This window comes from Calidris pugnax, unplaced genomic scaffold, assembly GCF_001431845.1.
Source record: "Calidris pugnax isolate Ruff unplaced genomic scaffold, ASM143184v1 scaffold86, whole genome shotgun sequence".
Classification (NCBI taxonomy): domain Eukaryota; kingdom Metazoa; phylum Chordata; class Aves; order Charadriiformes; family Scolopacidae; genus Calidris; species Calidris pugnax.
In genome coordinates, this window is record NW_015090843.1 from 698230 (window position 1) to 718442 (window position 20213).

The 20213-nt window shown below is 42.0% G+C and overlaps 1 protein-coding gene across 1 annotated transcript in view; it reads right to left on the reverse strand.

Annotated features, from left to right (window-relative positions):
- LAMA2 (laminin subunit alpha 2) overlaps nt 1-20213 on the reverse strand; it is a 412919-nt gene that overhangs the window by 10938 nt on the left and 381768 nt on the right. The window contains exons 53-59 of the mRNA XM_014942611.1: nt 17723-17843; nt 15925-16143; nt 13580-13728; nt 9173-9349; nt 7898-8111; nt 2910-3022; nt 595-784 (exon numbers count right to left, since the gene is read on the reverse strand). Of these exons, the coding sequence (XP_014798097.1) occupies nt 595-784; nt 2910-3022; nt 7898-8111; nt 9173-9349; nt 13580-13728; nt 15925-16143; nt 17723-17843 (1183 nt within the window). The remainder of the gene's footprint in view (nt 1-594; nt 785-2909; nt 3023-7897; nt 8112-9172; nt 9350-13579; nt 13729-15924; nt 16144-17722; nt 17844-20213) is intronic.

Consider the following 20213-nt stretch of genomic DNA (forward strand, 5'->3'; position numbering starts at 1 on the left):
CTCTGCTCTGGTGAGACCTCACCTGGAGTATTGTGTGCAGGTCTGGAGCCCTCAATATAAGAAGGACATGGACCTGATGGAGAGGGTCCAGAGGAGGGCCACAAGGATGATCAGGGGGATGGAGCACCTCTGCTACGAGGACAGGCTGAGGGAGCTGGGGTTGTTCAGCCTGGAGAAGAGGAGGCTCCGGGGAGACCTAATAGCGGCCTTCCAGTACCTGAAGGGAGCCTACAGGAAGGCTGGGGAGAGCCTGTTTACAAAGGCCTGTAGTGACAGGACGAGGGGCAATGGCTTCAAGCTGGAGGGGAGCAGATTTAGACTGGAGATGAGGAGAGGGTTCTTCATTGTGAAGGTGGTGGAGCACTGGAACAGGTTGCCCAGGGAGGTGGTTGAGGCCCCATCCCTGGAGATATTCAAGAAGAGGCTCGACGAGGTCCTGGGCAACCTGGTCTATTTGGGGGTGTCCCTGCTGACTGCGGGGGGGTCGGACTAGATGACCTTTGGAGGTCCCTTCCGGCCTGGGCAATTCTATGATTCTATGAAAGCTCACTCTTAGCATTACACAGAATAACCCAGCGTTAGTGACTGTTCTACCTTGTGCCACTGGCCGTCGTTTATTTTGTTGGGAATCATGGTGTAGGTGTCCCCGCTGCCCAGGTCGTAGCTGAAGTAGGGCAGCCCGTTCTTCAGCTGGACGGTGGCGAAGTCGGCGTGGTTGATGCGCGCCATGTAAAACATCAGGCCAGAGTCGGCCGTCGTGCGCACCTCGAACTCGATGGTAAGTCTGAAAATCAAACAAAGAGGAAACCAGAAACAAGGGAGAAAGGCATTAAGAGTCTGATGGCAGACGAATTTATCCGCTTTACCTTTTTGTGTTCCACTAACAAATGTCTACATTTAGTGGTCCATTTTACTTTCCATCAGGATTTAGGAAAAATAATTTGCTTATAGCAAATTTCATTTCACGCATGTCTGCTCCCTCACCTGTGAGGTGAGGTTATTCAGCCTGGAGAAGAGGAGGCTGAGGGGAGACCTTCTGGCTCTCTCCAACTCCCTGAAAGGAGGGTGTAGAGAGGTGGGGGTCGGTCTCTTTTCTCAAGTCACAGGCAACAGGACGAGAGGAAGAAAGTAATTTGCTTATAGGCAAATTTCATTTCATGCACGTCTGCTCCCTCACCTGTGAGGTGGGGTTATTCAGCCTGGAGAAGAGGAGGCTGAGGGGAGACCTTATTGCTCTCTCCAACTCCCTAAAACCTCCCTATGGCAAAGAACCTGGGAAGAAATTATTTAGATTATTTTAGACTTAGTACAACCTTTATGCTAAGGGTGTACAGGCAGCGCATCGCTAACCCAGCCCAAGCTGAGCTGCAGAGTCAGTACCTGGAAGCAGCTGATAATAGAAATGTGAAAAATCACTGCATGGCAACGATGAAAACAGGATTCTTATTCGAGAAGACGACAGGCAGGACTGAAGGATTACATATTTCTTTCTATTAGTTTCCTAGTTTTGTAAAATTAGCGCATTATGTGAAAATATACAGTACAGCACCTTTATAGGTAAAAATAATTGTGGGACTGATGGACTTGTAAACTACAAGGCAGCAAAAATGGTTAGTTTTGTGACGTGGCGCATTTGTTAATGATCATGAACAATTAACAAGCTATAGCTTCACAAACCCATTGAAAACAGCTGTATTTTTATAAGCAGCTCCTGGAATTCCATTATATATAAACACGTATATGTATATATTGTACTTTGGGAGGGCAATGTCATTTTGTCTGTTTGCTGTGCAAGCTTCACCTTAACTATTGGAGAAAACAGGAAAAAATGTTTACTAATTACTAGAAATCATCAAGTTGCTGAACCGAGAAACTTTCTTCTGAAAAAGCAACCTAGGAATCTCATCGGGGGTCTGCTGGTCTTGTGAAATCCACTGACCCGTGGACAGAGTAATGCCCAAAACCTCCCTATGGCAAAGAACCTGGGAAGAAATTATTTAGATTATTTTAGACTTAGTACAACCTTTATGCTAAGGGTGTACAGGCAGCGCATCGCTAACCCAGCCCAAGCTGAGCTGCAGAGTCAGTACCTGGAAGCAGCTGATAATAGAAATGTGAAAAATCACTGCATGGCAACGATGAAAACAGGATTCTTATTCGAGAAGACGACAGGCAGGACTGAAGGATTACATATTTCTTTCTATTAGTTTCCTAGTTTTGTAAAATTAGCGCATTATGTGAAAATATACAGTACAGCACCTTTATAGGTAAAAATAATTGTGGGACTGATGGACTTGTAAACTACAAGGCAGCAAAAATGGTTAGTTTTGTGACGTGGCGCATTTGTTAATGATCATGAACAATTAACAAGCTATAGCTTCACAAACCCATTGAAAACAGCTGTATTTTTATAAGCAGCTCCTGGAATTCCATTATATATAAACACGTATATGTATATATTGTACTTTGGGAGGGCAATGTCATTTTGTCTGTTTGCTGTGCAAGCTTCACCTTAACTATTGGAGAAAACAGGAAAAAATGTTTACTAATTACTAGAAATCATCAAGTTGCTGAACCGAGAAACTTTCTTCTGAAAAAGCAACCTAGGAACTCAGTTGCATGACCTGGTTCCGTTCCTTTCTGCAAATCAGTCTGGGATCTGCATGTGCCCAAACCTTCAAAAGCAAAGAGGTAACTGCTTTTGTGAGAGCTACTCGGGTGGGCGCTTCATCGCCTGGATTTCATGCTTTAATGCTTTTTATGTTTGCTTAATGAAATGAATTAGCCATGGGATGCAATCTTTTTCAGATTACACCTATAATTTGGGGAGATGCTTCTGAGAACATAAGAAGGGGCACTTTACTTTGCCATTATGCCATCAAATCCCATTGCTGAAATAAACAATATACCTGTTTTTCACTTTGGTGTCATCGAATGCAACTGCAATGTGGCTGTTCCTTGAGAGACCAAATTGCTTGCCACCTTCCAAAAGGGCTGGCTCTGTGTCAGCAGCACAGGAGTCCTGCAAAATACAGAAGTGATCAGCAAAACTTCGTATTTCCCATCTCTCTCAGCTGTGCACATGCTGGAAGTCTTCCAGGAGTTCGAATATTCCAGTCTAGACACCGGCCTTGCAGTTTTCCAGCGTGTTGCTGTCTCATCACACCAGTTATAAACCAGTACGACGGGAACATGGTGTAAAGGCAGAGCTCATGAAGCTGGTTGTAAAAGCAAATAAAAGTAAAGTATGAACATGGCTGCTCTCGTGCCACCAGTGGACGTTCCCGAGAGCCTGCAGTGATTTCCAGGCTGCCCCACGTGCTCTCCCCTCACATCTCTGAGCCCTCTCACAGAAATAAAGCAAGGTTTAAGTTTTGAAGGGATGAGGGATGCTTTGCAGTCGACTCGCAATCTAGTCACCCTTAAAAAGAATGAATTATAAGCAGTTTCAGATCCTCCACCTATCAATGAGCCCCCCCGTTTCACTTCTTTATATTGTTTTACCATTGTATTTTTTGCTGAAGGTGCTGTGGAGAGGTCCCCCCCATGAGCCAGGGAAGCTGAAGAAGTGATGGATAAAGTCACAAGGGTTAAACGCCCTGAGCTGCCTAATGCAGACACATCACCCAGGGGGTGAGGACAGAAACCCCTCCCTCTCTGTTCCACTTCAATTCATCTTAAAGCGGGGCAACAATGGAAGGTAAAACATCTTCTGCCCACTCTAAGTTTCTCTTTTTAATTTTGCCAGGTCTTTTAATCTCTGGCCCTAAAGCTCTTGTATCGGGGTGCCCGGGGGCAATGAGAGACCACGGTAATTACCAGCTCCTGCCCACGCCTGGCTCTTGCCTCCCACTGAGAGTATTGTGAAGAAACTACTCAAAGGATCTAACACAAAACAAAATCAGGACAATACCGCTGGGAGAGAAAAAAAAATATGTGCTGTAGCTGATATCATTCTGGATTCGTGACAGTCTCTTCTTTGAGCCCTGACTCACCAAGGACCTGCAGAGCAGAAGGTGCCGTGCTCTGCCGACACCGAGCCCTTTCTGTCAAACACTCTGAAAATGCCACCAGTGACTCAGGCACTGAGATTTCAGCCACAACGAGGAAATTTCTTTCCCCCCTCACTCAGTTTTTCAGCAGCGTTACATTTTTTTTGCCTTCACGTGTCACGAAAAATCTTCACAACAGTATAAAGCGCTTCTAAAAATTAGTTTTCCACACTGAATGCTCTGGTTTGAACGTGACGGAGTAGAAAGAACACCATGCATTACATGTACACATCAGTGTGCAATGGAGGGGAAAAAAATGGGCAAAACTCAGCAGACCAAAGCAAGCTAGGAATGTGTGACAGCAATCTTCCAGTGACCATCAAATAAAAACAAAATAAAATCATATTTCTATAATGCTGGATAAAACAAAATAAAATCATATTTCTATAATGCTGGATAAAACAAAATAAAATCATATTTCTATAATGCAAAATAAAATCATATTTCTATAATAATTCTTATTTTAAGCTTTACAGGTTTATCTAGAAGCTTAACAACTATGTTAATAACAATACGGTGTATTTGCATTTGGGATTGCTAAATGTGAAGACAGGGACTAACTCTGGTACTAGAACTAGAGAAAAGAATTGGAAAATACACTAACACACGCTTTTCTGTGGCATATTTTTACATATTACATATGTAAAAAGATATATTCTGACAGTAAATTGAATCCAAGGCTGGTTTGTTGGTAAAGGGTCTGGCCCTGACACTTGAGCTGCTCCCCAGCATCAGCAAACATTGCAGTTTTAATTCATACCAGGGGGAGGACACAACAATTATTTACTGATAAATACTGACCCATAATAGTGACCGTTCATTAGGTTGATGTGGAAATGTCAGTAAAAGGAAAAAAATCAAGGTTTTATTCACAAGCCCATCTCTGCTTTCACTTAATCTAAGGCCAGCAGCTTCACAGGCTCCACAGGCTGTGAACTAGGCATCGATTCTATGCCTATATTAAAATATCCCAACTTTGTTTTTAATTTAATGGCGTTAAGGTGTCCCGGGTGTAAACCTGGCTGTTGAATCACAGAATCATAGAATTGTCTGGTAGGTAAAAACCTGGCTGTTGAATCATAGAATCATAGAATTGTCTGGGTTGGAAGGGACCTTTCAGATCATCGAGTCCAACCATCCATTTACCTCTGATAAAAACCATCACTAACCCATGTCTCTAAGCTCTATGTCAGCTTGTCTTTTAAATCCCTCCAGGGATGGGGCCTCAACCACTGCCCTAATAATCTCCCACATCACCTGAGAGCCTCAAGGCTGAACTCTTCAGCTGCACTTGATTTAGGTCTTGTCAGGTGTCAGGGACTTGACCGGTAGGTCAAGAGGCTGAGAGTGCATCACGGTGGAAATGAAGAGCAGCAAAGCCCACTGGTGGAGTGTCACACATTCGCTACAAACAATTATTAGTAATCACAACGAAAGTAATCAGGTGGAAAAAGGGAGCACCACTGAAACAGTCCCCACAGCTCCCAGAACAGTGTTAATAAAACAAGGGAGTAATGCATGGAGAAAGGGTGGAAGGTACCGTCACGGAGTCAAAGGCAGAAGTAATGCTGGCGCTCCTCGTTTCAGCAGCAAGCGAGTCCTGAGGAGCAGGGAATAACGTGAGGCAGAAGCAGCAGTTCCCCAAGGCTGAGAAGCACTCTGGCACCCGTAGCACCCAGCAGCAGACTGGAGACCACCACACGTCCCAACTGTCCTACACCTACATCTTGTATTGCCTTTTGTAGAGAGTAGGGCTTTTTTTTTTTTCCCTATTGCCTTTTGTAGAGGGTAGGGCTTTTTTTTTTTTCACTTTGGATTAAACTCCCCCTCCCGCCTTACATGCAGATGGATAACAGAGATTTAAAAAGTCCTAAAAGGACTTAAACAGAAGAGAGACCTTATTTAAGCCCTCCCTCTTTACATGCAGGTGGATAACAGAGATTTAAAAAGTCCTAAATGGACTTAAACAGAAGAGAGACCTTATTTAAGCCTCCTGTGTGGAAATCATTTTTTTCTGCTGTGTATTTGCCATATGCCATCCTTCTCCTCTGAGCTTCTGCATAATTAACTGTCATGGGAGTGCTCTCTCATCATTAACCTGTAGTTACTTATTTTGTTGCAACGTTCCCCAGAAAAATACTTTGGAGAACTTACTTAGATCAATGTAAAAACTACCCGGGAGTGCTACCTCATCATTATTAACCTGTAGTTACTTATTTTGTTGCAACATTCCCCAGAAAAATACTTTGGAGAACTTACTTAGATCAATGTAAAAACTACCCAAAAGCTTGTCTTATTTAAAACACTTCCAAGGCTTCAGAATACTAAATAGATTTCATTTTTTCCAAGAGAGAAAGTGGAGTAGCGGTGCTTTATTTAGATTTTTATTTTGATATCCTGTTTCAAGTTAGCATGGTTCTAGGTATGTGATATACAAATATATATAGTATACAATGGGACTAATTTCTGGTGTTAATGGGTAGTTCTACTCCTCTCAATTTTGCTATTTAAAAATTAGTGTTCAGAGACCTCGAAAGTGCGCCTTCTCATACACTTCTGTGTTTGGTTTTTTTTTTAAATGTTATTTATAATGCTTGATCAAGGGACAGTATGACTGCACATCTTCCCAACAGTGAGCACTGAACTGCATAACCCTCTTTACCTCCTTGCCTGGCTCCTTACCTTCATAGGCTGGCCTTACCATAACTGCAAATTTACAGAATCACAGAATCTTAGTGGTTGGAAGGGACCTCCAAGATCATCGAGTCCAACCACATTAAAAAAAAAAAAAACAACCCAAAAAAACCCCACTAAACCCATTTTGTTCTCCTAATTCTCTCTAAATTTGCTTACTTTCAGCTCCAAACAGCAAGATGCATCGCAGCCCTTGTGTTACCACTACTCCACCTTGTGGGAATGAATCAAAAATGCTGCCCCAGAGCATTAAAAGGCCAATACATATAATTCTGGGACTTGGGGCAGGGCAATAACTGAGATGGAACTTGCCTGTCTTGAACCCCAGGCTCCCAGGTCCACATTTCCACACACGCTGTTTGGAAACCTCACTCACACTGGACTATAGAAACCTGCGGGTCGTCTGCAGGTTTAATAAAACACAAAGGAGTTCCCTCCCCCCCCCAGAATATCTTCCAGTGGATGTATCATTCAGTGTAATGTTCAGATATCTAAACATAGATTTTCTGGGCAGTAAAATGTTGAATCAATTGGCAAAACTGCTACACTTGTGACAGAAGAAGTTTCTTCTTATATTTCATTTGCCTATATTTAGCTCTTTAAGCTTTCTGGCAACAATAGTTGAGCTCAATTTAGAAGCACCTGGGGTTTCAGTTCTTAAATTTGAAATTCTCCTGACTGAAGTTATAAAATGGCAGTAGAAGAACTGCAGTATCAGACATCTGGTCTACCCATCTCTTCACCCTGTTGCTGATGTGGCTGTTATCATGTGCTTCAGGGAACAGCATGAGAAATACCATAATGACATGGATTTCCCATAGGAAAAATTCCCTTCCAATCCCAATCAGATATTGCCAGGCTTACATCCTGAAAAGCAAGGCTTTAGAGCTAAGCATGCAAGCCAAAGGGAATTCTACTGCCATACTGTTCTTCAAATTAGTGTTGTGATAATCCAAGCAAATGATATCAACTGGTTTTCCATTATCCACAGGTTTTACTGACCTGCAGCAAGGTGTTCCCTTTACAATATCATGCTGATTTCTTACTACTTCTGTGGCAAATTATTTCATTATTCTTGATGGCTTGCTTTCAATTTTGCCTTGGAAGAGAAACTTTTCAAGCTTCACCTGAGTGAAGTCATGGACACTTACAGGTGCTGAAGACAGAGGTGGTGTTGGAGGAGGAGGGGAAGCAAGGGTCCTTGGTCTTTCTTTCTCCCCATTAGTGTCTGGTTCAGGCTGGACCAGAACTGCTGTGTGGATTGGTTTATCTTCATCCTCAGGTGGCCTAACCTCTGGTTCTAGAGAGGGACATCGGCCAATATCTGCATTTTCAAAGGACACGGGTTGAGCGAAGTCCATGGGGCTGAGAAAACACAAAGAAATCGATGTCTGTAATTAGTTTTTCTGCCTTTTTACTACCCATTAAAAAGAACAGCGATACGCTGCAGTGTAATTCCACTTAACAGGACACAAGAGCCAGGATTCATCCCACCTACTTCAGGTACAAAGCGGGACATTTAAATTAGACGTGACAGTCACCATTGGCTTTCCTCCCTACAGTCAGTGCAGAGAGACAGGCATTCTCTTTCTCAAGCTTTACCAGTGTAGGTAGGCTGAGTCACATTGTGGAGAAGTCCTTCTCTCTGAGGGGGTTGGAACTAGATGACCTTTAAGGTCCCTTCCAACCCAAATCATTCTATGAGTCCATGATTCTGTGATGTACACTGAATGTGGGGTGATGAGATCCTAACTAAGGTACTTTAGTTACATGAAAGAAAGATTTAGATGAGAACTTCCTATAGAGGTTTTACTTTATTCACCATTTTTACTTAAATATGCCTTCCAGATTACTGCAGCATCCGTTTTCCACAAAGCAAATTAATTCCCACGGTGTTTCTCAGGATTTGTATAATCTTGGAGATCAACCTTAATTAAAATAAAGTGTTATAGTACACCATAAAAACCTATCGCTGAGGCAAGTCTTATTGCAGTGTTACTGTTGAGTTGCTCTGATTTTACAGATAAACAGACAGGTGTTGTCTTGTCTGTAAAACAGCTTATTAATTGCAGAGCTTATGGAGCGTACGCTGCAGACAGAAAAAGGAAGGACATATTAAGAAAACAGACCATATTCTAGGGCTTGCTGTTGGTGTTTCCTTGCAGCAATGAAGTTCCTTTTGGCAGCCAAGGTGGTTGACCAGACCTCATTAACTGGACATTTGTTGGCATCAGTGAGACTTACGTGGCATTGATGACAAGGTTCCATATACAGCCCTCAAAGGGTGGGATGTTTCTGTGAAAACAGACCGTATTCTAAGGCTTGTTGTTGGTGTGTTTCCTTGCAGCAATGAAGTTTCTTTTGGCAGCCAAGGTAGTTGACCAGACCTCATTAACTGGACATTTGTTGGCATCAGTGAGACTTACGTGGCATTGATGACAAGGTTCCATATACAGCCCTCAAAGGGTGGGATGTTTCTGAGAGGTGCAGTCTGAAACTGAGAAGAAGTGCCCCCCACAAAGAGTTTCTTAACAGAGATGGGCAGGTCCGTTGGCAATCTCTGACTCTGCACTTGGTCTTCATCCACTTGAACAGTGAACATCCTGTGAAAGAGAAGGGAAAGCAAAGAAATATGTATTTTACTCTGGTTATTGCTTGTACTGAAATCACCACTTTGCAGGCCCCATTTACTCCTACGCCAGCTACAGCAGTGAGCAACCTAAATTATGTAATTAGCAGCTCACACTAAATGCACATTAACCACTAGAAGGTTTTCAGCTGCGATGAAGCTGCGATGCTTCCTTGGTCATGTTTTGTTTGGTGTCCCTTTTTCCTGGGTCTTCTTGCTGGGGGCCAAATGCTGCTACAGGTTAATCCTCTGATTGCAGGACCAACCACAGATACACACTGTCCACTTTCTAAAAGATCTGGTTGGCTTTTTTTGGTGGAGATGGCAGAGGAGGAGAACTACCGATTGTTCACCATGTGCTGACTCAAGTGCTGCAGTTTTCTCTCTAGGGTAACGTGTATGCTACAAGACAAAGACAAAGCAACCCCGTTGAAGATGGTGCCAAGGTTGTGGAGAGGAAGGCAGGCATCTCTGAAGCACAGCACCACTGGCTGATCGAGCCAAGAAATGGCAAAAAGAGCAAAGGGGTAAATATGGTGAAGGGCATTATTCTGGTAAAAGGATAAATCCAAACATGAGACAAAAGCTGAATGCTCTTGCACTCATGCTACTGAGATACAAACGTTTCAGGTTTGTACCACATTTACAAGGAAACATGATAAAGGGGACAGAAAGTGGACAACTAGTTTGCCAGGCCATACATTATGTATACTGAGACATCAGCATTAATGTAAGGGCTGTGGGGTTGAGAGACGGGGGATTATTTTGATGGGTAACATATATAACATCAAGGCATAGCAACAGATTTAACTGCTGGCTTTGGGACAATTTACCATTGATGAAACACAGAAAAATCTCCAGCTTCTGAACAAATCCAGCACAAGGTGAGCTGAGCTGAGCTGCAAAGGACGGATAAGAACTCCGGTATTTCTGAAGCTAAATGTGGAATACTAGTTGGCACAATTTCTCTGTGTCATTAGACTGTATTTTATAGACTTTAGCCAGGAGAGAATCAAGACCGCAAAAAAAAAAAGCTATTTGTGTCTCCAGTAATCTCTGATATGATTTATGAAGGACAGTGTTCATTTCAAATGTGTTACAGTCACATAAAACTAAACACCAGGACCTAAGTATTCAAGCACCTTTGACTACACTTAGTTACCTAAACCCAAGTTAGGTATCTGTAAGTTGCTTGATTTTTTTCAGAATTACTGAGCATCCTTACAACAGATCAGATATAATCAGTTTCTGGCAAATTATCTCACTTCTCTCAACCGCAAAATTATATTGAACTCCAATATTCTTCCTTAACAATAGTTACAAATGTTAGCAAATGAATATTGAAAATGTTTATTGAAAAGAGGCTGGTTTTCAATATGTAAAATGCTTGGCTTTTTTATTTTCCAAGTCCTAGCTATAAATGGATAGTGACTTAAGCACCTGCATTAGATCACTGTTGTACTACGTGCAAATTGTCCAATTTCCTCATAGTTTTGGATGGATTAATTTGGAAAATGCTTGGCTTTTTTATTTTGCAAGTCCTAGCTATAAATGGATAGTGACTTAAGCACCTGCATTAGATCACTGTTGTACTACGTGCAAATTGTCCAATTTCCTCATAGTTTTGGATGGATTAATTTGGTCTAGAAAGCTGTAGAATGAGAAAGTCATTCATTTTTCGAAGGGTTGGAGGAAGTGGTTATCACAAGAGTTATTGTTTGGGACAATCTCCAGGATTTCCCCCAGACCCTTCGGCAGTGGGAACAGGAGGAAAGAGGTTTCTTTGGGGGCAGTTCTGAGCAAGAGACTAATTCAGGTTCTGTGACGTGTCCCACAGAGGAAACCTCTCTCTGCTACCTCCAGAGGATGTGCAGGGCAATCAGACTGCCAAAACTCCGAGGTATCCTTCGTGCTGCTGCCTGGTAGTCATGGCTACTGATTGCCAATATTTCCATCAGCACCCAATATTTCATCTCATCTTCAGCCATTACCATAGCAAACATTTTCACTCCAAGCAGAACCATACAACGACGTGCATTAGTCTTCAAGAGTATCCTATAATTGCCTTGGAAGAGAAAGTAAATACTTCATAATTATATGGACAACTACCTCTCTGAAGAGTTTTTCAAGGATACTCCTTCCATTTAATCAAATAAAGCTTGAGTTTGTCATGAGCAGAGGAGGGGCTAATCTTAATTTATATCTTTTCAGATCCATTTCAGGTTAGAGACACTGTGCAGTTCAGACAAGTTGTTTGGTAATGGGGACACTTGGAACACAGAGGTTTCATCTCAACAAGCACCATCCGTGGATGACATCCCACAGCTATTGTGACCATCACAGGTCAAGCTACTGAATAAAACAACTTTCTTTGTTGTTTAGAGCATCTGCATATTTGTGTTCTGTCACAGTGACACAAAATGTTGCGCAAAATGCAGTCATCCATTTCCAAAATAACCTGCTTTTTTTTTTTTTTCCCAAAGAATTTGCAGTTTTACCTTCAACTCATCATTGAAGCTGGGGAGAGACACAGAGACACTTTGAACACAGAGGTTTCATCTCAACAAGCACCATCCGTGGATGACATCCCACAGCTACTGTGACCATCACAGGTCAAGCTACTGAATAAAACAACTTTCTTTGTTGTTTAGAGCATCTGCATATTTGTGTTCTGTCACAGTGGCACAAAATGTTGCACAAAATGCAGTCATCCACTTCCAAAATAACCTGTATATTTTTTTCCCAAAGAATTTGCAGTTTTACCTCCAACTCGTCATTGAAGCTGGGGAGAGACATTGTCTGAAGGCATTATTTACAAGAGTTTTTTTTAACGATACAATAGAAATCCATTCAGAAAATTATACTGACAAAGCACAAAGTAAAGCAGATTATAGAGAGAAGGGCACCTGGGGACTAGAGAGACAGGAATAGTTGCTCAAGAAAGCTGCAGTGTTGGGGGGGAGAGGGGGAAGCCCAGTGTTCAGCATGGATAAGCACTTTTTGTGACATGCTGGATGTCACATCTTCTTTCTGATTTTTTTCTTTTTTTCTCTTTTAAAACAAAAGAGAACAACATTGTGCATCTTGCACAACAAACCTGACTTGGAACAAGGGCTTTCCAGGCCATAAATAACACTGATGGCCTGAGGTCCTGCCCACACAGCAGTGCTGTGTCTTGTCACTTGCTGAATGGTGAAGTGTAATTAGTATTTTTTACAACGTCTAAGAAAGTGCAAAGAAATTTAAGTGAAATTCTGTTTAAAACCACATGGTCTGAGAAGGTCTGCAATGGCTTTCCAGCAATAAGAATGACTGCCGTTATCTGGAACCCTGTGTTTTCATTGTTTTACCAGATTTTGCTGGGCACCACCATAACCAGCACAAAAAGGCTACAGGCTGCTGTTTTATGTACTTTGAAAATGGTCTTTTTTCTACCTTTTTTCTACCTGTCTTGAAAAGGTGAGTTACTGCACGGCCACAGATTTTATTAATAAAATATATTTCCCAAGAACCAGAAGGTGAAAGACACCAAATGCAGGTCTCTGGAGAAAGGGGCTGACAACTGAGGAAAGCACGTAAACCCCGCTCCCCAGAATAATACGCACTGTTAGAAACTAACTCCTACAAATTTTTGGCTAAGGATGGAATTACACTCATTTTTTTTGCCTCAGCAGAAGCATTTATGTAAACCCCGCTCCCCAGAATAATAAGCACTGTCAGAAACTAACTTCTAAAAATTTTGGCTAAGGATGAAATTACACTCATTTTTTTTGCCTCAGCAGAATTACTGCACGGCCACAGATTTTATTAATAAAATATATTTCCCAAGAACCAGAAGGTGAAAGACACCAAATGCAGGTCTCTGGAGAAAGGGGCTGACAACTGAGGAAAGCACGTAAACCCCGCTCCCCAGAATAATACGCACTGTTAGAAACTAACTCCTACAAATTTTTGGCTAAGGATGGAATTACACTCATTTTTTTTGCCTCAGCAGAAGCATTTACATGGATTGCTGGTTGGACTCGGGGCTGATGGTTGGACTCAATGATCCCAAGGCTCTTTTCCAACCTGAATGATTCTATGACTCTAAAGACAACAGTACATTGGCTTTGTTGAATGAACTGGGCTGTGTGAGACAACGGTATATTGGCTTTGTTGAATGAACTGGGCTGTGTGATGTGTAGCTTTTCTAGGTATTTGTTACCCTCTGGCTCGCTCGATGCGGACGGAGTGGGCTCTGCCATCGTGGAACTCCCCAGCCTCTGGTCTGATGGTGATTCTGTGGGGATCCCGTATCCCGGTGGAGATGTGCACCTCTAGTCGACCTCTGTTCAGGAACACTGCATAGTAGGCCTGCAACGCGTATATTGGTATTAGAAGGCAAGTTACATTTGGAAAGAAATCATTTCACTCAGTTTTATTTTCTTACACTGTTTTTTTTTTCTTTTTTTTTTCTCACCATAGTCAAGATACCGTAGTTCCGGTTCTGCTCCTGAATTCAGATTCTCTTGCATTTTTATAGCAAGAAATGGGTAAAAGGAGGATCTGCTGGGAAGCCTCATCAAAAGATTTGACTCTCTGCATACCTACTTGCAAGGAAGGATGGAGACTTCTAACCTACAACTCTTCTGATTTTTGCTGCCTGGTCTTAAACCCACCCCGCCCCGAATAGCCCTGATCTTGGTATGAGTTCTGCGTTTGGAGGGCTGGTAGATCAGGGCAGTAGTTACTCTAGCAACCAATATCATGCTGTAGAGGATTTCAGGATCTAACCTCCAGTTACTATAGCAATGAGTGTCGTGCTCGTTTCTGTGACCTGATGAGCTGGGTGACACTAAAGGAGCACCTGCCCTGAAGTCAATGTCATGAGGGTGAGCCATCAGAGCGTGTTGCCCCTGGAGTGTGTTCCTCCAGGTCACTGAGAGCTCTCTGCCAAAACAGGCAGGAAGGAGAATAATGAGATACCATTTCCCAGAAGTCCTGAACAAAGAAAGCACCACAATAATTTTTAACTCATCAAGATTTGAATAATTTCCAGAAGCAATCACACTTTTGCCAGTTTGTCACTTGGACTCTTTGGTACTTCTCTGAACAGGCCGACTCTGTCCTCTTCAGAAATGATTGATGCAGGTTTGTGTTTTATGGGAGAGAAGGAGAGGCTGGAGCACTCTTAAGTCTCATATCCCATGGCAGTGATCCCGAACAAGGGGCTTCTCTTGCACTGATTTTAGCTGGTTTTTTTTGTCTCAGACAATGTCTTCAGCCATTGGAATGGGCTGCCCAGGGAGGTGGTTGAGGCACCATCCCTGGAGGTGTTCAAACGACGGGTTGATGTAGTGCTGGGAGGTCTGGTTTAGTGATGATGCTCCTTGTTTGTTGTGTGGGTGTCTATTTTTGTCAAAGTTAGGTTGACGGTTGGACAAGATGATCTTTGAGGTCCCTTCCAACCTGGAAGATTCTGTCTCAGGAGAAACAGAATGATCCTCATTTATGTCTACATGAACAGGAACGAGAGATGTTTCTAAGCATTGATAGTGTACAAGTAGTCCTCAGAAGGAGTGAAGAAAATACTCTAATATTTTGGGTTTTGGTTTGATTAAAAAAACAACATGGAAGTATCTACATGACAGAAAAACAAATCTGTTTGGTTTTTTTGGGTGGGGTTTTTTTGTTGGGTTTGTTTTTGTTTGGTTGGTTGTTTTTTTTTACCAACAAGCCCTACTGTGAATCTTAAGAGAAACAGTTGCTCCGATGCAAAAAAAACCCCAATTCTGAGTCCCTACCAGATTCTCTATCAGATAAAGGATAACATTAGAAATGTTTTATGCCCAAGCACTGAAGTTTAAGTATAAACACCTGACAGTGCCTTGAAACACACCAAGAGGAAGAAGTTTGGTAAAATTGTGGAGTTTCTTGATCTTTTGCTAGGTTCCTCGTACCTGTCCCGTCTGCCGCCGCTTTCTCCTGGGAGGGGTCCCTTTCCTCCCAGTGAAGCCCCGCTTTCTCCTGGGGGGGACAACTGTGCCACTTGTGCCAAAGAGGATGATCCCAGACTCGTTCCTGGTGCTGAAGGAGAGGTTGATTTCGGTGCCCACGTCGAAGGAGACCGGCTGCAGTTCCACAAAGCCTGGCTTGGGGAAGCTGACGGTATAAATGTTCTGCCGGAAGGAAAGGATGGGCAAGTGCATCAAAAGAATTAAAAAAGCAAGAGTATAAACACACAGAAAGATTTCCTAACTAAAATAATCAACTATGTCAATGTAACTAGCGTGAAGAGATGGAAAGTAATAATAAACACTGAGCAATTTACTTCTCAAAGTGTAGTGCAAACACTAATTTACCTGTTTACATCTGGGCTCCGATGCAAAAAAAACCCCAATTCTGAGTCCCTACCAGATTCTCTATCAGATAAAGGATAACATTAGAAATGTTTTATGCCCAAGCACTGAAGTTTAAGTATAAACACCTGACAGTGCCTTGAAACACACCAAGAGGAAGAAGTTTGGTAAAATTGTGGAGTTTCTTGATCTTTTGCTAGGTTCCTCGTACCTGTCCCGTCTGCCGCCGCTTTCTCCTGGGAGGGGTCCCTTTCCTCCCAGTGAAGCCCCGCTTTCTCCTGGGGGGGACAACTGTGCCACTTGTGCCAAAGAGGATGATCCCAGACTCGTTCCTGGTGCTGAAGGAGAGGTTGATCTCGGTGCCCACGTCGAAGGAGACCGGCTGCAGTTCCACAAAGCCTGGCTTGGGGAAGCTGACGGTATAAATGTTCTGCCGGAAGGAAAGGATGGGCAAGTGCATCAAAAGAATTAAAAAAGCAAGAGTATAAACACACAGAAAGATTTCCTAACTAAAATAATCAACTATGTCAATGTAACTAGCGTGAAGAGATGGAAAGTAATAATAAACACTGAGCAATTTACTTCTCAAAGTGTAGTGCAAACACTAATTTACCTGTTTACATCTGGCATCATTACAGTATTTCTGGAATCCTGTCTCACAGGAAGGCAAAGTTCCAGTATTATTTTGCTACATCCTCTTGGATTAAAAATAACTGCTCACAGGTGGGTTTTTAATTATGGGTGTTTTCCATTGAGTTAATACAGTGGGATTTTGCTTTTAAATCAATACAGTAGATAAAGGCAGCCAATATGAATGTAAACTAGATTCTGTAATTTGTCAAATGCGCTCAGAAAATACTTTCCATTAATCAGTTGTTATTGCTTCATCATTATTGCTTCACTAAGCACCACCACTTTCTCGATGACTCAGGCTCATGAATGAAGCACTTGATGCAGGTGGCTCAACTCTTTGGACACTGGTAGCCATTAACACAATTTAAAGAGTGGAACATGTCATCAAATAATAAACCAGTGCACATTCCTGAAGGTTTTCTGTCATCACTGCCAATTCTTGTACTCTTCCAGCCAGGGAAGATCAGGCTATAAAAACAGTGACTTTTTCTAAAATAACTCAGCATTTTTTAGTACAGTAGAATTGATTTCAGGTATAGAGATCATAGATTATGCTACATCAAATAATTGATGCTACATCAAATAATTGCTGATGATGTTCACCTTTCTCTGAAATCTGAGGGCATTTAAATAATTGGCCATTTATGAGTCTTTATCTTTTGCTTTTACTTCACTTCTTTTTAATTATTGTACATATCCTCTTATGTACAATTAGGATATTTTATTTAATTCCCCAACAAAATGTTTAATCCAATTAGATTTCCAATGCTGAAACCTCAGGAGTTACAAAATAATGTGAAAAACAAAGTTCTTCCTAAGATAAGAAATGTGCCTTCAAACTCATAACAGCAAGTACTCTACAGTTTCTATCCTGAAGGTGACTTTCTGTCAGTTACCCCCAAATATACTGTGAATTTCAAAGTACCTCAGGTTTTCTGTAGTAAATGATTTCATAATAACAAGTTTTTAACAGAAAATAATTTAAATCCTTGGATTTTATGCACATCAAAAATTTTTAAGGTTTTTGCAATATTGTCGGTGCTTAATTCTATCCTCATTAATGTCAATAATTCCAATTTTAGTCAGCTCACACAAAAATAGACCACTGCTAAGCATTCCTGAAAACCCTGCCCTTGAGGGCCAGGGATATCACAACTGCCCCAGGATACTGTCCAAGAAGACAGGAGCTGGAAATCTGGTCTACTTGCTGATCACACACATTCATCATTCTTTCTTTTAAATATAACCGTTCTGATTTTCAGGTTAGAGCCCTACGTGCGTCTGACTATTCCTTATACAATTGTTATGCTATAAAAATCAGAAACCAGAAAACATTTGTACCTGTTAAGAGCAAAATACATGGAAGTCAGACTAACCTCTAGAGTGCAGCCTTTGGTTAGACCAACAAAATCAGGACTGCTCAATATATTATAGGGCGTCCTTGAAATTTCAATCTCTTTGAGGCATCCTGTGTATTTCTGCAAGTTCACTTCAGGCCTAAAAAAAAATTTAGATACAATGTATTTTCAAAAACAGAATTTAGGGAGAACACCGTCAGCCACACACACGCACACATGCACTTTCAGATGTACAGATGCTTGAATTATTTTTTTAATATACACATCATACACTCAAATGAATACATCTTGCCTTCTACTGCCTATCAGCACGTACTGCACTCTGCCTTCCATCACTCAAAGGTGTAACAGGAGATTCATCTCAGCTCCAATTGACAACAGCCCTCTCCTCCATTCGTTCTTTCTTTTTCTGTGTGGTTTGTTTGTTGTTTTGGGTTTTTTTTTTTGTAAAGAACTGCTGTCACCTTTGGTGTTTAAGTGCAGTGAGCTATGAAATTAGTACGTAGCTGTTCCTTAGGCAAAGCAGAACAGTGCAAGATGGGAAATCATAACAAGGAGAAACCTTAACTGGAAGACAGATGTTTCATTCATCTTTTTACATGCTATTTCCTAGAGAAACTTTAGCAGGACACAGACATTTTTTATCAAGTCTTTGCCAAAGACTGAAAAAATATTTTCATTTGATTATTTTTTTTTTCAATGCTTTAGGAATTCTTTACGTTCAGGTGGACTGACGTTTGTTTTCTATGTATTTTATATTCCCAGCATCTTTCCTATGAAAACTGCTGCACGTTTTCTTGTGACACGGTGATATATTTGACTTTCTCAGGCAGTTAAAGAAAAAAAACCAAACAGGGGTTTGCTACAGAACCTAACTAGCCATCCAAGACAGCAAAATTTAATAGAATTGCAAAGATCCATGGTTTGGAACAGCTCGTTGGCAGAAGAAATGAGAAAACCCCTGAAAGTAACACCAAAGCAGGCACATGAATGCAAAAGTATGATTTCCCACACCCGGGAACACCAGGGTGAGACCCCAACTGCTGGCAACATATGAATCAGGCTTGCAAGAAGAAAAGCCTTAGAAAGTCACTTCAGGAAAACAGTTGCCATTCATGAGAGTAAATTTTAAAAAAAATATATTACCCATGAGTGTTTAGTAGAATATCTGAATGATATTATTCAGCTCAAAGAAAGAAAAACTAATTTGGAAAATAAATAACGACTTAAAACGGTCAGGAGAAAAAAACCCAAACAAACTTCCTGGAAGGAAAGAAAAGTTTTTAAAGAATATTAATTACAAAACAAAACCATTTTGCACAGGTACTGCTCAGCTGCATGTTTTGCCACTGAAAGCCATTCTTTGCATTGTAGCCATCCTAGCAAGCGCGGTGTGTTCTCTGGCAAATTTACATCCCTGAAAGTAAACATCTGGTTTACTAAAACAGTCTGTATTCTGCCTGATTTAGTCACGTAGCTACGGTCACCTTTCATTTTTTGATTTTTTTTATTTCCTAGCTCTTCCCCAGTTCCTTCCCAGCCTCACTCCCCAGCAGCAGCAGAGCTTTGCCATGTCACTGCCAGCAGCACCCACAGCCTTCTGCCTTTACCGTCCCAAAAACGTTCATTTTCCTCCCCGTCCCTCATACATCAGGCACTCACCCTTATCTTACAATTCTCAGCCCGTGTGAACCCCACATCCCTGTAAACATTCAACACCTGCCTGATGTTTTCCTACAACTTCCTTTTTTCCCCTCTTCCTTTCCAAACCGCACAGAACAAGGCCCAAGTTCAGTCAGATCTTGCATAAATTTTTGGCCTTTTTTATTTTTTTGGGGGGGGGAGAGGCTTTTTTTTCTTTTTTCTTTTCTTTTTTTTTTTTTTTGGCCAAAATAGGATCAGTTTCAAGGGAAGACAAGAAAAGATTCCTGGAGGAAATAATCTGTCTCAGGATGGGGGTGGGGGGGAGCTGCATTTTTGTAGTTCACGCCAGGAATTAAGCTGCAAACCAGTGGAGTTCAGTCCGTATCTGAGCGTATCAAAGCAAAAGCAATGGATGGAAAGAAACTGGGAAGGGTCTGAAATAGGCGACCTCTCTTATCCCACCCTGTTTGAAGCTCGGAAGTGGCTCGGAAGTGGCAGCCCTGAGGAAAGGGACTTGGGGGTGCTGGTGGACGAGAAGCTGGGCATGAGCAGGCAGTGGGCAGCTGCAGCCCAGAAGGCCAATCCCATCCTGGGCTGCATCAAAAGATGCGTTGCCAGCAGGTCCAGAGAGGGGATTCTGCCACTTTACTCTGCTCTGGTGAGACCTCACCTGGAGTATTGTGTGCAGGTCTGGAGCCCTCAATATAAGAAGGACATGGACCTGATGGAGAGGGCCCAGAGGAGGGCCACAAGGATGATCAGGGGGATGGAGCACCTCTGCTCCGAGGACAGGCTGAGGGAGCTGGGGTTGTTCAGCCTGGAGAAGAGGAGGCTCCGGGGAGACCTAATAGCAGCCTTCCAGTAC